A 22,500-nucleotide genomic window follows, 5' to 3' on the forward strand; every position below is an offset into this window, starting at 1 on the left:
AGAAATGTTTGCAAAATTATACCTCTCTATATAGGTCTATGCCTCTCCAAACAAGTAGACCTAGCCCATAGAAGTGTGTAGGTTAAGAAAAAAAACGTTTTATTTGGAGGAAAAAAAGGTATTCATTTGGTTTAGTAATAACCGCGACGTTAGACCACCATGAGGCCTAAACAAATACTTTTTATTTGTTTTTTCTGTTACTATTTTTGAATCCAAGGGGAAGCAGCGATAGTGCTTTTATCAATGATTTTAAAAACGTGAAAAAACGTGAAAAAAAAACGTGAATGTGTATTTTCAGTTTATTTACGCAATGACTCCAACGATCCCTAATATCACAGACAAAAAATAAAATAAATGAAAATTTAAAAATATTTCATGCACACATGAAAATAAACAACATTGCTCTCTGGCTGGCTACTGAGCCTATGCTGTGCGTAACGTGTTTTTCCGCGCTGTCCTGCCTACCAGGCCGTAGCTGACCTCTCCCTCCCCGGGATGAATGGGCACATAAGTAGACACGCAGCTGTGCCTATCCAGGCCTTCAACAGCATTTCGGAAATCGGTATGATTTCCCTGGGAAAGGAGGCCTTCTCGAGGACCCAACAACTTCCATGACAACTTCAACATGGCGTCGAGATTTCGTTTATGGTTTCCTTTGAATCATAGAGTACGAGAAATGTCACTGAACATTAAAGCCTATAGGCCTACGCCTTAACAAATTATTATCGTGTAGGCGATTTGCAGCAATTTGATTTTTGTGTTAATTCATGTAGAGATGCCATTAGGCGATTATTATTATTATAATAATTATTATTATTATTATTGTTATTGTTGTTGTTATTGTTGGTGGTATTATTATCATTGGCAGCGATATATTAATAATCACAATAAACACAAAAATGCTGTTACGGAAAATATCGTCGTTGCTGTAATAAACGGGTGTAATAAACAATAGCCTATACTGTATGAATTCTATAGCTCTATATCTGGTGGACAGTGCTGATTCGATCCACGCCTAAACACTGCGCTAATTCAAATGCAATCCTCTCTTAGCGCAAAGGCCTGAATCGATCTATAATCTATTTATTCCAGTTCTTGAAATTCAAACACCGGTATGTTTTGGTGTTGTAAAGTAGGCATCCTAGGATCAGATGTGGGCTGAAAATTCACTCGCTTCATGCATGGAGCGGAATTGTAGCAGGCGGGGTTGTAGCAGGTGCACACTAACTCGTTTTAAGCAACACAAACGTGTCCTGTTCATGTAATTAACTGTACAGCCATTAGAGAAATGGCAACCATGCGCGGACATGACGATTGCTGGTTTCTCGTGACTAGGCCTATACATTCTCACATGGCCTTTTAAGAAGCGCCTTGGAGAAATAAAATATTCACTTCATGTTTACGTTGCCCCGGCATACAGCCTATAGCCTGTGCTCTATGGTAGCCTGTCCAGAACAGTCTATGAAGCATTAGTTCACATTGTTTTGCTTTAGTAACTTAGGATGTGTAGGCATAAGGAATCCACACACAAAGCAGTCATCGCCTACTAACCCACTCACCCACCCACCCACTCACCCTCCCACTCACCCACCCTCCCACCCATCCATCCACCCACCCACCCACCCTACCACCCACTCACCCACTTACTCACTCACTCCCCCTATTCACCCCCCCCCCACCCTCCACACCCACCCACTCACTCACTAACTCACCCACCCACTCTCTAACTCACCCACCCACCCACTCACCCACGCACAGTAAAGACCCACGCATCTCCCTATATTACTTACACATCAACCCATGTAAGAGTCAAAAGAAAGAAGCAACAATATGCAGACCTATCCCCCCCCCCCCCCCCCCCCCCCCCCATCACCCTGAATCTTAAGTTCGCGTGCATGGTAAATAACGAAAATACTTCAAATACACGTGCTTCATATCATAACAAAAAAAAGAAGAACATTTTCCCAGCGCACCCCAAAGTTCAGGGGCTGCAGCAAGCAGAGCAGGGGCTGACTCCCCTCTCTCTTTTGTTGGGGCTATTGTGGGGGCTGCGTGTTGAGATTGGGGGTGTAATGAGTGGGCTACGACCCCCCGATGGGGTGCATTTGCTATCCAAAGACCGTTAGACAGAGGCTGAATGAATGGGGCCTGAATGTCATTGTAATGCACCAGGACGACTCCCCCTTCATTCAGCTTAAGATGTGGAGGCCGCTCAGCCGAGCAGCGAGGGAAGAGAAGAAGGGGAGAGAGAGAGAAATCCAAACTCCGGCCACATTTAGCCGCTCTCTCTCTCTCCCTTTGCATCTCTCTCACCGCGTCCGACGGACAACAAGTGCTTCCTCACACCGTCACAAACAGTGTGACGGCCTGTTTTTTGTTACAAATGAGCTATATGGCCATGTGTCGCCTCTGAATCGAAGGAAGACCGCCAAAGGAGCCACGAAGGATTGTTGGAGGAGACCTTCGCAGTACCGTTATGTGTAAGAACAGGGGAAGTATGGATGGCATATTTTACGGACTATCGGTGTTTGAGAACAAATATTTTTTTTCCACTTTGTGGATTGGCTACACTGTTTTCACATGCATTGGTAAACTGTTGGTTAATATTTGGAACAGAGGAGGTTATGCATTATGAACACAATGACATTCTTTAGAAAATAAGTCAAGATACTCGTTATTATCATGTAGATTCCGATGGGGGTTGAGGTTGAAACAGTGGTCTAAATTAGTTGGATAATAACAAAGTTAATTTGAATAGACTGCATTTGCGAATCTCTATGCTCGATAATTGTGGGTATGGCGCAGCGGTTTCATCTTAAACAGCTCTGACTGGTCGCCTCTCCATCTCTTTGTTCAATCAACAGTGGGTGGTAGGTATGGAGAGGGAGAGAGAGAGAGAGAGAGAGAGAGAGAGAGAGAGAGAGAAAAGACCGTTTGAAAACACTGTGTGACATTTTCTTCCGGGACAGCAATCGATATTTTCCCGGGGAATTTGATTCAGTGCAGTATAAATTAAAATGTAGTCATCGGCTTTATCCTAACGAAATGTATTCAGATATCATTACAAGCTATAGCCTTAATTGTGTTATTACTCAATCTATAGCTAATTATAGGCATATTGTAAATAAAAGACAAGTCTTCAAGACCTGTGAAATAAGAACAGTAATTGTAGTTATGTTCAAGTAGAGAAGATAGGCCACTGTGGAGATACCTTTCTGTTGGATATAGAGCACGGAGGATAGCCTACAAATAGCCTAGGCCTACTTTTCAATTGCATTTTGTGTGTGTGTGTGTGTGTGTGTGTGTGTGTGTGTGTGTTTGTGTGTGTGTGTGTGTGTGTGTGTGTGTGTGTGTGTGTGTGTGTGTGTGTGTGTGTGTAAGAGAGTGATATCAGAGATAATCATTCACATTCGAACATGGTCCAAACACCTAAATTGCTCCAATTGACATCAACATCAGGTGTAAACAAAGCGTCCATGTCAGGCCTTTTTAGGCCTATAGGCCTACAGGGGCTACATCGTAGCCTATACGTGTCTCAAATTAAAAGCCAGAATGATTACTAAAGACAGAAAAGAATAAAAACGAGAAAATGGCCTCCATAAGAAAGGCATAAAAACACCTAAGAGGTAGACTAGTGTTTGTCATAGGGCAGTGTTTCCAATACAACAATCAATTCGGGTCAAAAGTTGGTGTGTTGAGTTGCGATAATGAAATTAAATGCAGGCCTAGTTCCTCAGATACGTTTGATGCCCTTGGCGTAAATACAAACGCAAAGTCACCGTGAGATACTGTATGTCCACCGCTCGCTTCAGTAACATCAGAAACGGATTACAGTTCCGTATAGGCTAAATATCAAGAGTAGGCTATATTTCAGGGCAGTGTGGAGCAGTAATTAAATTGTCCAATAACATCGCTACCTTAGGCATATTTAATAATCAACAATAAAAGACACGACATAATCCAATATATCTTAGAGTTAGTACTCACTATAGGCCACCAGCACATTCCTCACCATGTGACGTACAGGACTAGTGTCAGGCATATTCTGTGTTTAACCTTCAATCGGTCAGTTTAAAGGCCACTAATGATTCATTTGAAATAACCTCCCCGTTCAAATATAATCCTCGCTGTTAATTAGCCAATTCAAAACATAGGCTATACCCCTGTAGACTATGGGACGCACGGTTAAGAAATATCAGTATGTTTTTCATCACAGACAACATATTAGGCTATATATATATATATATATATATATCTACTGCTAACTGTGTTGAGGTCGCATCACCGGTGTACATGATGTAGGCAGGCTACGTGTGCTAAGAATGCCAGGCCCGCGGTTTCAAGGACGTTGTCGCTGATGAGGATTTGGTTAATGGGGGGAGAGCTTGGGCCCGGGCCATGACGTCATTGTGTGTGCCGATGTAATCCTCTTGCGCTGAGCCCAATCAGCAGAGGCTCGCGATCGTCCGGGATGGGAAAGAGGGGCGCTTCTAATCCGCGAGACTGTTGGATCACAGAGCCCGAGAGAGTGGCGCATGCATCCGGGGGCTAGAAACCGTGCCTGGAACGGGCCAGATTAAAAAGGCACTGACGGAGAGGGAACGGCTCCCACTTCCTTTACCAGCACCGTCGGAGAGCACGAGGCACGACGGAGAGAGGACACCGACGGCACGCGGGGTTCTGTTCAGTTTTTTTTTCTTTTTTGGGGGAGAAGAAAAGACAAGACATTTGAACGCGCAAGAATTCAGCTCTGCTGCTCCTGTTTAAAGGGGAATGTAAAACGACACATTCCCCATTATCGACAGATTTTTTTTCAGATTTCCTACAGAATAGGCGTGTGTATTTTTTTAGAATATGCAATTTAGCTTGTTAACCGAATCAGAAACGGAGAGCCATTGCGCGCTTCGGCGGAGGGCGTTTAAAACGGACAAGTGGAGGAACTGCACCTGTGCGTCGGAGCGCGCTCCTACTCCTCACAATGGGATGGATATCATTTGAAACAAATCGCGACACTGTGCTACATCCTACGGTTGTTGGGTTTTTTTCAGAGGAAAAGCCTTGGTTTGTTGCCAGAAAGCGGCTTGTTTTTTGGTGTGTTTTTGATGAAGGACAAAGAGAGAGCGTAGGAGCTGTCGTTTTGAGCATGGAAACCCATCGACAGACGCGTAAAGAGGCTTATGTAGCCGAGGCAGAGAAAACCAGAGCAGAAATGTTACTCATCTATTTGCATCCTATGTCAGTACGTTATAGCTATAACAGGATCAGAATAAGAAATGATATAGCATATGATTAGTGTCTTAGCTATATGCCTTTATGTGTGATGCATATTTGTCGGCGGAATGTGATGATGTATGTCGTATACCACTGACTGCAGTCTGTGCGTTTTAGGATGTGCGTAGTATTGATAGTAAGCAGTTAGTCGGTACAGTAAGTCGGCTTTGGATTTGGACGTGTGTGTGTGTGTGTGTGTGTGCGCGCGCGCATGTGTGTGTGTGTGTGTGTGTACGTGCCTGTGTGTGTGTGCGTGTGTGCGCGCGTACATGTTTGAGTGTGTGTAGGGGTGTTAGGAGAAGGAGGGGGAGGGGGGAAGGGGGGGGTATAGCGGTGCTCTGATCTCAGTCCAATATTATTCCTCCTTAAGAGCTCGTGTCTTGCGCTGCTCCTGTCAGTGCGCGCGAGTTTGGGTGTCAAATAGGGTTAGGGGCTCGACGTCGTGCTCGTGTCCGCCGGGGTGAGCAGTGCTCGTGTCCGCCGGGGTGAGCATTGCTCGTGTCCGCGGAACGGGGAACGGGTCGTCCTGAAGGGTTATCACTCTGCGTGTTCACGGCGGACCTTGATTTAATGTCCATACAATTAAGGCACGCGGTGAATGCCAAGAGAGGAATCTACACTGCATCGTTGTTCTCACGTTACCACAGATGCAACATCAGCTACCTCCTTTACGCTCTGAAGACATATGTTGTTGACTGCACTGACCATCTCATCTTTGCTTTGCTTTACTCTGACTGTTTTTTCTCCGTGTGTGTGTGTGTGTGTGTGTGTGTGTGTGTGTGTGTGTGTGTGTGTGTGTGTGTGTGTGTGTGTGTGTGTGTAGGCGCAATGCGTAAAGTAGGCTAGTGGTTGATTCTTTGGTAGGCGTTAACTAACTAACAATTTCGATTCAGGCTAAACAACAAAGGATCGATAGCCTCCACCTCCATCAGATTCAACGGTTAGATTATCTAACTGCAAAACAGGACCTATGGACATCTTACCTCCCATTAACTCCTGTGGCGAGTGGTAAATGCCAGTATGTGTAATATCTATGCAATGCTGTTTCTTTAGTGAATGAAAAGCACACAGCCCGCTAATGGATATAGTTTAGAATAAATTAACCTACTCTGTTTTATTTATGTTGAATCAAATAGATATGTCCCCCTTTTATGTTATATGCTTGCATCTAGGCTACCTATGCACAATAAATATTTGTTGAGGGGGTAGTATCTACATCAGTGCGACATCAGCACGGGCCTTCCAGCTTAATCCGTGCTGATGTCGCATTGATGTAGATTCTAACTGCTCAACAAATATTTATTGTACGTAGATATCCTAGATGCAAGCATATAACATAAAGGGGGGACATATCTATTTGATTCAACATAAATAAAACAGAGTAGGTTAATTTATTCTAAACTATATCCAACTTCACGTTACTCTTACCCTAATGGCGCTGCTACCTCAATATCAAAAGGTTATTTTATGTCATGCAAGATAAATACATTTCGTTTCTCGAAAAATCGTATTTCGATGTGGCTATAGTCGCATGTCCATTAGCCGCATATCCTCCTTTCCTCTTTACACCCGCCGCCCGGCGAGACAGAGACAGCTTTGTGCGAATACAAGCTAAAACATAATTTGTCCTATTCCCAATATCAAACAACATAGCAACAAATCAACTGCTAAATACTTTCAGGCAAAAACGAAATCGACAGGCATATATTTCCCAATAGCAAGCTATACTCTAAAACATTTAAATGAAAAAAATGCAATGTAGCCTATATCTCCCAAAACATTGGTTACAGTGACATTTTAAAACGTCCATTTTAAACCCTGTCTCTACAAAATATTTGGGATATAATTTTACCTTTAGAAAAATACTCATACTCATAGGCTATAGGCCTATCTGACCTCATACTAACTGAAAAGGATCAGCCAGTGTCTGTCAAGCTTTTGAATAGATTATAACACATACAAATGAAAATATGACCCACCAAAACCAATGTGTTTATTTTTAATAATTTAAAGAAGAAAAATACTACATTTTAGCCTATCATCAAGAGTAGGAGATGGCGGAAACGTAAATGAATATTAGGCCTACAACTAATGACGACGAAAGACTTGACTAGATACACTTCACCGTTGACTAGATACACTTCACCGTTGACTAGATACACTTCACCGTTGACTAGATACACTTCACCGTTTTGACTAGATACACTTCACCGTTTTCTGTTCCTCCAGAATGCCTTGTCATTAGCTTCCGCTGCGAGTCAATGCCACCTATAGGTGCCATTTTGACAACGCATCCCTGAAACTATAGATTTTAGCGATAGATTTGCTGTAATTCTGCAACTCTTGACCTTCAGCTGTAGACTACCTGATTCAAATTGGTTGCTAATAGACCATCCGTTTTTTGTATACACATCACAATATTGCATATATTTTGTTTAACTTTAACTCTCCTATTGGTCTTGATTGGACTTTATCTGGATCCAGGCTCCATGCATAGGCCTAGGGCCTATTCAGCTGGCATGGCACGGCATTGCCGTCCAAAAGCATATTTAAAGAGTATGTATATGGGTTTTTATTCAACGATGGCAAAGGTTTTATGACGAATGATATCGAACATCTCTCAGGTAAGTAGTTTAGCACATCATTAAATGGGAAGTCCATTATTGGTAGCATAAAGCCAAAATTATGTCGGATAATTGATTAACTTTTCTTTTTTTAATGTTTTTATGTACAAACGGAGTTGATTGTATGATACAATTGCTAATAAAAGCTGGGTGTTTATGTACTGTTATTTAATTGTTTGTGTGATTTTGTTACTACCTAGTTTGTGTAAAATCTTAGGCTTTGATGAAGACAGCCGCTACCGATTCTGCCGTACAATAACTGACGTGCAGCATTATCGCTGGGCAATGGACACGTATTGTGGGGAAATTAAGAATTATAGCAACGCAGCAAAATGGATGGAGGCATCGAGATTATAGGGGAAGTTATTGTTATCATTTCCACCTCATGGCATGCATTATGCTTTCTTAATGGGACTACTTTCACAATCCCTATGCCCATCCCTATCATAACGCCAAGCCTGTGTTTAGGCTGTCAGCATGCTGCAGATTGAGAGAACAGTCTCTGACTATTCTACAGGACTAAATAGACAAATACTATTCAGATGGATGAACATACGTTGAAATATAAAACATGAATATAATCAGAAGCTCGACTTCTGTTTGTTCTGTTGTGCAGGCCTAGGAAACCGTCCCGCAGGCAGCGGTTCCTAATATCAGCACCATGGAGAGCTCCGCTTGCGTTCAAGTGAATGTAACAATACTGGGGAGATTTTCATTGCTACATTCTTTTAAATACTAAAAAGTAGGACACTTTCGTATCTGTCAATAGCTTACTAAAAATACAAATTAACATAATCTCCCACCTTGCCTGCCTCGACTAATCAAACAGACAGTTTTTAGATATTTACTTATCTTAGGCTATAAACGTACTTGTTATAGGTTTAGCTATATTTTGTTTTAACAGTATCGCCATCGGCCTCCATTAAACATTCAGAATGTGTCTTAAATACCTTACCATCACGCTTATCCGACTCCTATCTCACTCGGCTCAACGCCTCTCTGAATCTTGTCTGCTTTAGATTTGTGAAAAGTAGTCTCGTTTATTATGCTCCAATTCTTTTGAATTTGTATGAATTGGGCCCTATTATGGTATCAAAACACAACATGCCTATCAAGTATCTCAGTAAAGTGAACTAAATTGTCTTGTGAATCTACCTGAAGACAGTGAGCTACACAGTGAAATGAAGAGATCAAGACAACGTTCTTGCTGAATGGACAGTTTATTAAGGCTTTAATTCTTCTAAAGGAAAAAAAAAAAAAAAAGATAAACCAAGATAAGAGTTTTATTACCACTGATATAACTAAAGTGGTCTAACTTGCAAGTCTCTGGATGATAATCAGTTGTATTCATCTTTAGTATTTTTACCCCATTAGTCCCTTAGTGTGGATATACAGTTTACTTTCCTTTAGAACCATACACACGGTCCTCGATTGCAGCAAACATCTTGAGACAGTTATCAACAACGTGCATGAATGTCCTGTAGGATAGACGCCACAACCGTTTCATGCTTCTCGACGTCAGGGCAACAGTAGTGGGTGTGTCTCAATAGTTCAAAGTCGCCTCATTTCATGGTCTCCTTTGCCGTCATCTGCCCTGGTCTGAAAGAGGACTGGTCAAGGCAAAACTAACTACCTGAAAGGCCATACACCACTATGCTTCAACCTATCCAGTATTTTTGAATGAGTGCAGTTGAAGGAAAGCCTCTGAGCAGAGGAGGCCCTCTATCGATTCAATACAGGGTGTCAGAGTCTCCTCTGTCAGGTTCTAGGTCAGTTCTCCAACCACAGGCGCTACGCTGGCCAGGCAGGAGAGAAGTTACCAATAGAGTACAGGCAAAAAAAATAGTAAGACAAAGAAAGTTGTCGTGAAACACACACACACGCATACAGACACACACACGCATACATACACACAGGTGGACACACACACATGCATGCAGGCAGACACACACGAAACACACAAGCACGGACGCAGACGCATGCACGCAGACACCCACACACACAGACGCATGCACGCAGACATGCGCGCGCACACACACACACACACACTCTCTCTGAACCAAGCAAAGGGCATATTCTGAACACTGTTGCCACTTCGATGAGAACTGATAGGGAGTTTGGACTCACATGCCATTAAAGGAGAGGACCTGATGCAGAGATGCCCTGAGTCCCAGAACCGCCTCTAGCCACTTGTGTAGATTGAAGGTATTACATTGGTATAAGCAATACGCCAGTAACCACTCAGCCCATTCCAAGGCCAGGTGGGATATCATACATTTCATATTTCCGCATTTGACCGTATTGCACCTTTCCTCTTAAATCTACACAGTTGCCTAGGGGACAGGGGCTTGGGGGTCAATTTGGTATTGGGTGTCTGTCGTGCCAAAGTGCGTTAACACACACAACGTGACGTCACTATTGGGTACTCTATAAACCCCTGCCATGGGGTACATTCAACGGTTTGCACCATGCAGAACGTGACACAGAGAATAGAAAAAAACCTATCTAACGCCATCGCGTGGAGCTGACAACCACGCCCGTTTGACCATTTCTCCTGTCTGCCAAAGGGAATCGCTCATTCCGGCCATCACAAGAAACAGGAGGCGGGACTAAACTGTGTCAGGTCAGCCTCTCTCTCCCCCGTGTTTCTGAGGAGAACGGGAGAGACACTCGTGAGTGAGAGGGAGGACAGAAGGATCACTGCTGCAGTGTCAACAACATTTGCTAGAGAGAAAACATGACCATTTTGTCAACCCCTTCCCACAAAAGTTTGTATGGTGTTTTAACAGCACGTAATCAGGACATGTTTACCAGACTGATTGCAGCCTGCATGATTGCGCATTTTATCAATTACTGACGGTAATTGTTTTCCTGTTTTAATGCTCAGTCCCCAATCAATTCCTTTGGATATCTTTAATATATCTGACTCTATTACCATATATTAATCAATGGCTTCTTTCTAAAAGACACACAAAACTATATTCAGCAACAACAAAAAACACACAGAAACCATATTTTCATTCTTGTTTTTTTCTTACTCTTGATAGTAAATCAGTTACATTAATTTCAGGTTATACATTTTAGGCTTTCTCCATGACTATAGGGTCCTACGTTAAAGCTTAGCATTACGAAGGACATGATAGATTTATAGCAAAACCAAATTTGAGAAGCAAAGAAAAACTAAACAAAACAAAAGGATTAAGACAGAATGATGGTGAACAACAGACAAGTAACCAACGTGATCTTCCAAAAAAGCAACAGACAATTCATTCAAATGTAGCAGTTACATCACATAATTCTAATTATAAAATAATCAATTTAAAATGGTGAATGCTACATTTCTCTCAGACTGGATTGAGTACATGAACAGAATCTCCCGAGGATACATACAAAACCTCTTCAAGACAAATGTCATTTATCAAAAGAAACCAAAGTGGAGGGGTGTGAGGGATGTAAATAGTACAATTTTTGATTCAAATCATGAGAACTCCATCATGGAGGACACAGTTATTTCCTTCCCAGAGGCCTTTGCGTTTCCTCCTTTAATATGTCCCGAGTCCGTGACTTCACACTATCCCTGATTTCTCCAGCACTGTCAGTTAAAGAACGGTTCTTTTGAGAGAAGTCATCAATAACTAGAAAACAAAACATTAAGGCTCCAGAAAAGCAGGTTTCTGAACTGAAAATTGTCAGTAGTAAGCCAAAAAATATAGACTTTGTTGATCTGAATGAAAAATAGATAAACCACTGAAGTCTTATTACCGCACAGTTCCAAGTCCGACATTGCCTTTGGGATCCTCCAACCCGGTTGGCACAGTTAAACCTCTGAAGCATGGCAACACCGCCCCCCAATGGACAAACAGGGGCAGGACACATCAGTTCCTGATTGTACAGAAATATAAAGTGGCAGATTTCTTTTTCCTCCTTGGTGCTGTCAAACCCTGATTCAATTCGAGCGAGAGGAGAGGGGGCAGGAGAGGGGGCAGGAGAGGGGCAGGAGAGGACAAGACAAACCCAGTCTGACGAGAAAAAGTACAAGATGGAGAGAACGCAAAAAATCTAACTAAACAGTGCGGTGGGTGACTAGGTAATACATGAAATCAGCTTGTTATCCCTGCACAAGAGGTGGGTGGGTGGTACCTGGGCTGGAAAGCGCGAGTCTCGACGGTGGCAGAAATTCACCAGGATTAAATAGAAAAAAAATGAGGGCTTGTTTAAATTTGTGTATTCTTCTGTCTCTTAAATCAAAAGTCCTAGTGTAACTGTTGACCAAGCCAAGGATAAATGTCTTCTATTGTTTACTCCTGGTCTGACGCTCCTGTGGGAGGGAGGACAAGAGAGGAAGAAAAATCAGACAAACGACGTACACTACATACACTACAGGCAGGCTTTCCATGCCTTTATGTTACGCATGTTCTGTTATCTTATATTTTGTGTTATATATAATTATATATAATTTGTTATTTCTTTTTTTTAAATATTTTTATTTGTTATTTCTTTTTTTTCTCTTCATATAGTTGACATGTTAAGTGCTTTGAGTCTATGAGAAAGCGCTATACAAATTGAATGTATTATTATTATTATTATTATTATTATTATTATTATTATAATATACATAAAGTACCAGTCAAAAGTTTGGACACACCTTGCCAAGAGCTGTCATCAAAGCAAAAGGTGGCTACTTTGAAGAATCTAAAATATAAAACATATTCTGGTTTGTTTAACACTTTTTTGTTTACTACATAATTCCATCATGTGTTCCTTCATAGTTTTGATGTCTTTAATATTAATCTACAATGTAGAAATTAATAAAAATAAAGAAAAACCATTGAATGAGAAGGTGTGTCCAAACTTTTGACTGGTAGTGTACATGTGTGTGATATTGAAGACATGCTACAAGACATTAATCATATTTTAAGTAGTAGCCACAACATTACACGGTGACACAAACTAAACCACCATCACCAAATTCATAATTATCATTAAATACAACACTTTGTCATTATAACAAGAAGCTGGTTCTTTACCTGATCCAGCCGAGACCGGTTCTGGATCGGTGCAGGCTCAAAGACCTGTCAATGGGAGTAGACAGGAGTCAGTCACAGATGAAACACAGAGATGCTGACTTCAGACCACAGTTTGTATTGCATTTTCATGCTTTTGTAACATAACGTAAAGTAGCAGTCTCATAAACTAGCCTAGCCAGGTAATGGGAGGGTGACGTACATGTCCCCCCCCCCCCCCCCAAAAAAAAGTCCCAATATATCCCCATGGCCTCATGTCAGGGTAGGTGCACCATGGCCAGGACTTTTTGGGGAGTTTTGGGCCCTTCCTCTGAGACAGAAACACAAATGTCTGCCCCTTTAGGCCATGCACCGGTGTTTGACAACGCCAAAACAGCCAAACGGAGTCAGACGATGCCCAGAATACATGAAAAAAACTATCCCAGATGGTGTGGCATAGCACTCTAAGCACATACCACCTAACCGCAAGGATTCCGACCCATCTTGCATGTCATCTCTCCTCTCCCATCCTTACTGTCAATCTCTCTACTGTCTCTATCCCAAGAAAACAGAAATGCCCTAAAAACCTTTATTAAAAAAAACGAAAAGAAAAAAAAACAACCTATCCCAGAGAATCTAACCTACCTTGCGCACCTCCTCCTCCTCCTCCTGCCTCTTCTCGTAGTGGGAGAAGTCGTCAAAAATGGAGGTGGTGTGTTTGTAGGTGGCTATGATCTTCAGCACCTGCTTGGCCTTCTCCAGGGGGACCTCCTGGGTGTCGCGTGAGTTGGTCACCGGCTTGTTGTCGTTGTTCTCCAGACGGATGTGGCGCAGCTGGCTGTTGGGCACGTCCTTGACGAACAGCCAGTCCACGTCAAACTTGCCCTTCCACTTGTCCTGCGCCCACACGCCCGCGCTGGTGCCGTAGTCCACGGGCGAGCGCATCTCCGCCACGCCGCAGAAGTGGCCACTGCCGTTGACGCTGTAGAGCAGGTAGACCGGGCCCTTGCCGTTCATGCCCCGGAACGCCCCGTCCAGGCGCTTGTTGCCGTGCTCCGTGCTGCACCAGATGGAGTACTTGATGGAGCGGTGGATGTCGTCCTCGGAGTAGCTCTTGATGATGAACACGCGTCCATTCTTCAGGTTCCACTCAAACTCCTTGGGGTTGTAGGCGTGGACCGCGCGCAGTTTCTCCAGAACCGGGTGGGACTCCCCGCCGGGCCCCAGCCCCGCAGGACCAGGGGGGCCGCCGTTACCCCCGCCGCCGACTACGCCAATCACGCCGCTACCGTCCATGCCGGCCCCTCCCTGTCCGTAACCCAGGTTACGGTTGCGCGGGGCAACCCAGCGGGTTTGAGGCGGAGGGGGCTGGGTGTGGTTCTGGTAGGGCTGAGGGGGGGGTTGGTGGTGTTGGTGATTGTGGGGGGGCTGATGCTGATAGGCCATGGGCTGCATCTGCTGCTGCACCATGGACTGGGGAGGGGGTTGCATGGGGTTCTGCTGCATGGGGGGCTGGGGTTGCATGGCATGACCATGGGGAAGGCCCATTTGCTGCTGTTGCTGCTGAAGAGGGGCCGTAACCACTTTATTCACAGGCCCCTTGTTGTCCCAGGTGCCGATGTCCATGTTGTGTTTGATGGGTGGAGGGGGCAGAGCCCCCCCCGGCATGGGCATGCCTGGTTTCACCTTGGCCTTCAGCTGCTGGGGCTTGGCCGGCTTGCTGGCGATGGCCGCCCAGGAGGTGGGTTTGGGCGGGGGCATACCGATAGGCGTGCCCCCGTTCCCTGCGGCAGCCACCGGCGGTCCACCAATCACAGAGCCCACGGCCTTGACCCCTGACCCCTGGCCAGTGACATCGCTGCCGATCTTCAGGCCCACCATGCCCTGCTCCAGGCTGTTCATACCAGGGGCCTTGTTCAGGGTGTCACTGTGGAAGCCCGTCTGGCCGTCAGGGACCAGGGTGCCCCCCAGGGAGCTAGGAGGGTAGCTGTAGCTGCCCCCGTAGGCTGAACTCTGAGTCTGCTGGCCCTGGGAGCCACTGGTGCCCCAGGCAGAGAAGGCTGGGTTCTCAGGGAAAAAGTTAAAGCGGTGGGGGTAAATGCTGCTGCCCAGGCCCCCCGGCTGGCCAAACACGGTGTCCGGCATGAAGTGGTGGTCTCCATTGGTCAAGGGTCCGTAGGGGGTGAGGTAAGGAATTGGGGGGTCTCCTCCGGTGGACCAGGGGGCCTCACTGAGTGGGTAAGGAAAGCCAATGGAGGGGGCGTAGTAGCTGGACAGGTAGGGGTCAGTCATGGACTGGTAGCTGTTGTTCTGTGGAAAAGAGGATAAACAGCATCACAAAAACATGCAACAAGTTAAAGAGATGCTACAGAATCTGTGTATATTTTGAGCCACGAGTTCTAAAATAAGCACTCACAAGCCAAAAAAACGGGTCCCTGAAATAGAAAACAATTTGTCAAGAAAGTACCTGATTGGACAAAGCGGCACACCTACCCACTACGATGAGCAAAAGCTTATGTAGTTTTGTCGGCCTAACAGTAACTGTGTTACTGTGTCATCTAATGATAAGAACTCGATTATAATTATATGAACCATACAGTCACACAATTTAACGTAAATCCCGTAGAACCTCTTTCAGGGTATGTGGGGTTTATGAGAAAGCACTGCTAAATTGCAACACCAAGCAACCCTGTGAATATTTCCTTCTGTAAATACAGCAGCTTGCTTCTTAACGGCTTTCCTTGAAGCGATCGATAAACATCCAACAGGGACGGGATCATAAGACCTTCTCAGTATCCGATTCAAGAGGAGCAGGTGGAGACGGATCAAAAGACTAAAAATGGCACAAAGATGACCAAGAGCTGCCTTGCTGCCTGCCTGTACTAAGTTTAAAGGGGCGCGTAGCGGAAGGGAAAGCAATACTGTCAGTATCACTGTCACATGAGGCTTTTTCCTGACATTCAGTCTAATCCAAATAATCCTGGCATAGTGTAATCTAAATAACCTGACCCTGCTTGGCGTGCTTGCTTCCACAACGGCAAACAAAATGACGCATCCCTGGGATACTTGACCTCTTGATTGATTAGCTACCTCTGTCACAGATCGGCCTGAACACAGAACAACACTCATTAAAACAGGCGAGAGGCTAGCTTTGAAGTTATTTGTATCCTCGGACATTGCAAGGTTCTCCTCTGTAATACAAACATACAAAAAGAAAACGTTATTGTGAACATTGCAAACTGATCAAATGTTGTTGGTGAGACACTGGCAGTGTTTTCCCAATGTAGGCTCCCTGATGAGCTTCGGCTCTGTATGCACAAACAACACAGACAAACACAGACAAACACAATAACAGCACATCTCATACGAGCACCAGCCTGCTACTTACCTGGGTTGATTGGCTAGTAAGGTAAGGCTCAAAGTCGTTGTCATGGACCGTCTCTTTCTGATGCAGTGAACCATTTTGCACTGAAAAACAACACAGAGTGCATGTAAGTCTCACAGCCAGTCAGGATTTCCACAACAACAATAATAGGCCAGTACTGCAATCACAGTCCAATAAAGGGCACTCAACAGTGTGATTACAACTTGACATTGTATTACTATTGTTATTATTACAGTCACTAGTGCTGTTACTTACACCACACCCTTATGCACGACTACTGTCACTGTTTTATTATTGTGTATTATATTGTACTGTTGATTGTTGTTGACTGTTGTTGATCGAGGAGCAAGATTCCAAAGCATTACACTGTATCTATTACGGCTGCATGCGATGTAAGTGACAAATCAGATTTCATTTGATTTGATTAAGAAGGCAGACTTCAACCCTATTACTTGTCTACTCATTTCACTATGACCAACGCCAGCTCCCATACAACTTATCACAACACACACAGAGAACCCGGTACACTCTAGAGAGGCTGCAGGAGACACCAGTCCTCAATCCAGTCCACCCTGGAAGAGGTAGGGAAAGGTGTCCACAGCATACGTGCCTTGTGTCATCCTCCACAAATAACCGTCACCGGGACATGACTGACAGACTGCCTGGCTCTGGCAGAGAGACAGGCCCAACCCGGAAAAGAGAACCAGCCTGCGTCCTAGACACCACCAGCCGATTCGGAGTGAGTCAAGGCCTGTGTGTCACCGCCTGCTCCGATAACCCTGGCAACCAAACAGCCTTCCCACGTCGTCTGACACGCACTTAGAGGGCAGTCACAACGGCATAATCATCAACACCAATCATCATCACAGACTGATGGCGGTGAACAATCAGTGAGTGACTAAATGTCATCTTGATTGAGGTCTGGGTGAGGGGTAAAGGCTAAGTTTTGCATCCTGTCTAGCAGTGATGTAAAGTTTATCCTCATGATTAACGAGGCCTTGACTATACAGAGAAGTATACATTAGGATCTGATCAAACAATGTGTGGTCATTGTGGTCGATGAAACAGGTGGTCGATGAGTCAGATATTTTGACAGACTCAAGCATGAACAGGATGTGGAGTTCAGGAGGTTGAAGCATCTCCTCCCATGTTAAACAAATGTGTGCAATGGTGTGCGACGCAACGATCAAGTGAGGTGAACATCGCTAGACCAGGACTTATGAAATCAGTTGACCCTTACCAACCACAACGCACCAGAAATATTAAATTGTTATCATAATAAATGTCGCATGGCTAGCTAATACACTGTGAAGTGCAATAATAATGCTCACCTTTAGATGCTTGTCCCTTTGATCTCTGCATTTCCGTTGGATCATGCAAAAAGAAAAAAACCATATATGTTAGCTGGCCCCCCGAGCAAGGAATTCTTGATCTTTCCAGGCATAAAATAACTAACTAGCTAGCGAGCTATATGGCTGTGCGTACACGGAGCTGGTGGACCTTGAAAACCGTGTCAGATACACTTTTCTATTAACAACATTTAGCTAGCAGATATCACCAGATTAGCTAGCTAGGTAGCCAGCTAACTGCTAAGAAGCTAACTAGTAGCTATCTAGCCAGCCGGCCAAAAAGCTAACGTTATAGGCTAAGAAATACCCCACATCATCAGCTGGCTAACGTTACACATAGTTTGGCTACTTGGTTAAAATGCATGGCGAAAACGAGTGAGCTCGCAAGCCAGCTAACGACGTCAACCAGAAAGCCAAAAATGTGCAAATGCAAATACTTTTAATTTGTAAGAGACTACCTTGCTAGCTAGCTAACGTAGGTTTAGCTAACAGTCAGCTAGCAAGCTAACAAGCCGTCGGACTGGCATAGAAATGGCAACGTAAAATCAAATGATTGTGTCAAGGATAAGGCTCGGAAACGTTCACGGCTAGTAGCTAGTTAGCTAAGAGATCACCGCCCGGCGAGGTGCACCGTCCTGCCTACCTGAGGGTCAATGCTTGTGGCAGACATAATTCATCAAGCAAGTCCCTGGATTCTCACGGAGCCTTGGCAGGTCACTGGATCTCAAGCCCCGTGTCTCGTCGGTTCACTGCTCGGTTAGCTGGCTAAGCTAGCTAAAGTGTTTTCCAATGCACGTATCCCCCCTGTTCAACTTCCACAGTTCAAGTCGCTATCCGCTGGGCTCAAAGTAAACACGTCCAGATAATATTTCTAGATCTCCACAGAATTTTGTTCTTGGATCCTGTACAAATCTCTGTCCACAATCGATTATTTGGCTTGTCCTTTTTTTTTTTTTTTTTTTTTTTTTTACTCCAGAGATCCCTCCTCAGTTACCGTGAAGCCCGGTCCACTTCCCCAATGGCTGCTCCATCCGGGCTCTGAGGGAAGGACTTACGTCAAACACACCGGTTTCTCCAGAGAGATGTGGCCATGCAGGACTCACTACACTAACGGCAGGGCCATTTAAAACTAGGCATACCGGTAAATTATGTAGTTTATGAAGAGAAGACTTCAAAACAAATGCCTGTAGCTTGTATGAACGTGGAATTCAGAAAGATGCTGTCACCACTGGAATCTCAGTCATTCATTTTATTGGGCATTTCCATTAGGGCCAAAAAATAATAAATAAAAAAAAACTACAACAAAAATATATTCCAGATAAAACCCTAAAACAAGACCGTAGGCCTACATCCCATGTGTAAATATGACTTTCATATCTTAAATGGATTTTGGATAAATTGTCAATCCGCAAAGGCATCAGGATACCTTATTGATTAATTCTGCATCATTTTGCTCTGTTTTTAAAACGCACATATTTCTAGCCCCAGATTTACTCAGCATTTGCACCAAGTGTAAAGTTCGCACCTGTCTTTAAAATGAAATGGTTTGCTATAATGTTCCATGAATGTTAAATGTTAATTACCCTTTTTGGTCTGTCACTATGTTTAACCTAATTATATGTGCACCTCTTGCAATACTTGGCCCTAACCCCATCTGTGACTAGTATTATTGATATCTTTTCATTTTGGTGTTGTTTACACACAGTCGTTGTGGCTTCCCCATCAACATTTGGGATAGAGCCTATAGGCCTACATCCAAACCCATAAACTGAGGCTTGTTGGGGTGTTATTTAAGAGAGACAGGAAAAATAGCCCACACGATTCGGAAATGACAATCATTGTTTCTGCTATTCAAGGTTTGACCGACACGGGACTAGGCTACATTCTGGCATCTGGTGAGTGAGTGTTCTGGAACGCTGCCTGATGGAGGCTACTGCGCAAGCCGTCGCCACAGCAGCAGGAGAATAGGCCTATATATCTTTCAGCGGGCGCTCTGCGCTCTCACCTGCACAGTCCACTATGGAACGGAAAAGGTATGACTGGCAAAGGACCGAAGGAGAAAGAAGAGATCACAAGCCCCAGCATGACGGATGACAGGAGCGCGATGTTGTATATGCTGGAGGAGCCCCGGATGCGAGGCGAGGAGGAGAGGCTTCGAACTTTCCAAAACTGGCCCTGCGACGCACCGGTCCCCTCTGGAGACCTGGCCAGAGCGGGCTTCTACTTTATGGGATCCGAGGATAAGGTCCAGTGTTATTGTTGCGGTGGGATTTTGAGGTACTGGGTCCATGGGGACAGTGCGATCGTCGAGCACAAGAGGCACTTTCCCACCTGTAGTTTTGTGTTGGGCAGAGCCGCGGGGAACATCCCGTTGTACATCGTGCCCGGGTCCTCTGACTCCGTGGACGGTCAGCTGTTGAGCCAGCTCCAGAGGATGACCGTGGATGACCAGGGGGCGGCCGGACAGGCTGTCTATCCTGAGATGGAGGCAGAGGATTCACGGCTCACCACCTTCCACAACTGGCCCACCGACGCCTCGGTCCAGCCCGACGTTCTGGCGAGGGCAGGATTCTTCTACACAGGTGCGCATCAGTTTGACATGTTGATCATACGAGAGAAATCCTATTTGTGATGGTAGTTGGTAGTTTGTCCAATCTCAATGCTGATTGTGTCAGTTTGATGTCTTGCTTCTTGATTGCTTTTAATTCATTAAAAAAGTTATATTGGATAGAAATTACGCACGGCTTGCAAATTACCATTTGAATATTGAGAACTAGAAGGGCAAGTGGAATAGTGGTCACTAGAGCACCCCCTTTGTGAGCGAGTTCATAGGACAATAGTACTGCTGACTCACGCTTGTGGACAGAAAAAACTGGACAGAACTAGGACTGCGTAAAGGAGATGATCCCACAGAACATACCATCACTGAGAGTTATGCAGATTGTTGTGGTCATAAAACGTACGGGAAATGTAAAAGAATACTACTCGAGATTGAGAGAAAAATGGCTTGGCATGAAGTCTTTATAAGGCAATGACATTATTTCCCAAGAGGAGATTGGTTTCTGTTACGCTCGCTATAGGGTTATTGTGCATTTGTGCATGTCTGTATGTGTTTACGTTTGGTGTGTGTGTTTATTTGTTTGTGTGTTTGTTTGCGTGTGTATGTGTGTTTGTTTGCGTGTGTGTGTGTGTGTGTGTGTTGTGTGTTTGTTTGTGTGTGTGTTGTGTGTGTGTATGTATGTTTGTGTGTGTCTTTGTGTGTGCGTGCGTGTGTGTGTGTGTGTTTGTCTATGTGTGTGTGTGTGTGTGTTTGTCTATGTGTGTGTGTGTGTGTGTGTGTGTGTGTTTGTCTATGTGTGTGTGTTTGTCTATGTGTGTGTGTGTGTGTGTGTGTATGTGTGTGTGTGTGTGTGTGACTATCTCATCGTATGTGTGTCTATCTCATTCCCCTCCCAGGCCACGGCGACAACGTGAAATGCTACTACTGTGACGGAGGGCTGAGGAACTGGGAACCGGGAGACGATCCCTGGCAAGAACACGCCAAGTGGTTCCCACGGTAACAGACAACAGCAGCCTCACACAGAACACACACACCACAACCACCTCGATGGCCTGTCTCACACATCACTGTTCATAAACCCAGAAGTAGGCAGCCATTCTGGCTTAGTCCATCACAAACAAAGACACACGATTCCATGAACACCGTTGAACGATTTGATCAAGGTAGTTTATGATGTCCCACATTGGTCTGACACTTTGAATAGAGTGTTCACACACGTTGTGATCAAGATGGTCATTGTCTGTTTCCTCAGATGTGAGTTTCTGATCCAGACGAGAGGGCGGGAGTATGTTAGCAACATCCAGGACACTCACTTCCACATCGGCGAGACCGTGGTGAGCACCTCGACCCCTCACTCACATCTCTCTGTTGTTCCCGGCTGACCCTTGACCCTCTGCTCTCAGGGCTAGCGTTCCACGACCTGTACCCGATGGACATTGGGGAGAGTCGTAATGTCCCGACTTAGCCTGCATGGTCACTACATTGGGTTACGCTGCACACAGAGTATATCCTGAATCCTTTATTTATTTATTTTCCAGGGTGGATCACAGACTCCTACAGCCAGAGAGATCAACTCAGGAAATGGTGAGTCAGAAAATAGGTCAATACAAAAACCCCCACAAATTGTCAATTAAACCAAAGAATGTCAGTTCAGAAGCGGCTACTGTATAGGTTGACATATCAAGTGAAGTTCTTTCACTTCCTCAATTTTAATTGGCTCATCCCTCTGGACATGCAAATGGAAGCTCCGAAACGTGGAGGTAGAAATCAAATGGCTTTTTCACGAGCCAACCTCCACTGAGCTCTAATCAGACAGACACAGGAAATAACCGTCATCAGATTCATCTCCCTTCTGGAGAAAGACATTACATCCACTTCATTCTCCTGTACCCCCCCCCCCCCCCCCGTTAATGAAATCCCTGGATCATCTGCCTCCTGTGTTAACCTGTGAGCTACAAACACGATAAATATGGATCGTCATGGAAACTAATACACCGTTGCCTCTGGCTGCAGACTGAGAGGATGTTTTTCATAAGTGGGCACTTAATCATGGGAGTACAGTGGGGTAGAATCACAAATACTGCCCATTTCAGCTGTTTTTAGAGCTGAGAAACAGATGGATCCCTCTGTGGGGCTTTTTGTCTGTGGCCATCCGAGTGCAATTGAAAACTCAATTTGTTCCTGCGGTTTAATTTGTGTAGGAGAGGGTGTTTGTACCCTGGTGACTCTCCCTACTCACATGCCCAGGGGAACTCCTCTCTCTCTCTCCTGTGCAATCTAATCCTCGTTTGTTTACCGTAATAGCATT

The 22,500-nt window shown here is 44.6% G+C and overlaps 2 protein-coding genes across 2 annotated transcripts in view; one reads left to right on the top strand and one right to left on the bottom strand.

The window, feature by feature from the left end:
- Positions 1-9,107: 9,107 nt before the first annotated feature.
- LOC310808341 (YTH domain-containing family protein 1-like) lies at positions 9,108-18,655 on the bottom strand. The gene is made up of 6 exons (XM_083675186.1): positions 18,276-18,655; positions 17,615-17,639; positions 16,287-16,366; positions 13,544-15,208; positions 12,923-12,967; positions 9,108-12,213 (listed from the first exon to the last, which is right to left on the bottom strand). Exons 1-6 carry the CDS (start codon positions 18,300-18,302, stop codon positions 12,187-12,189), a joined length of 1,869 nt encoding a protein of 622 aa, XP_083531312.1. The 5' UTR covers positions 18,303-18,655; the 3' UTR covers positions 9,108-12,186.
- Positions 18,656-19,555: 900 nt separating this feature from the next.
- The window catches only part of birc7 (baculoviral IAP repeat containing 7), a gene marked incomplete at its 5' end in the record, with an annotated part of 4,915 nt that continues 1,970 nt past the window's right edge, over positions 19,556-22,500 (top strand). Inside the window, 5 exon segments of the mRNA XM_083675191.1 lie at positions 19,556-19,594; positions 19,596-20,214; positions 21,089-21,188; positions 21,445-21,526; positions 21,731-21,776. Coding sequence (XP_083531317.1) covers positions 19,556-19,594; positions 19,596-20,214; positions 21,089-21,188; positions 21,445-21,526; positions 21,731-21,776 — 886 coding nt within the window.

Source organism: Argentina silus, assembly GCF_951799395.1.
Source record: "Argentina silus genome assembly, chromosome: 8".
Lineage (NCBI taxonomy): Eukaryota > Metazoa > Chordata > Actinopteri > Argentiniformes > Argentinidae > Argentina > Argentina silus.

Excerpts from the sequence above, each read along its gene's own strand:
- LOC310808341 (XM_083675186.1), bottom strand. The coding sequence starts at position 18,302 with ATGTCTGCCACAAGCATTGACCCTCAG. Across the intron at positions 15,209-16,286 it reads TTACTAGCCAATCAACCCAG|AACAACAGCTACCAGTCCAT; the intron begins GTAAGTAGCAGG and ends TCTTTTCCACAG. Across the intron at positions 12,968-13,543 it reads AGGAGGAGGAGGTGCGCAAG|GTCTTTGAGCCTGCACCGAT; the intron begins GTAGGTTAGATT and ends TCCCATTGACAG.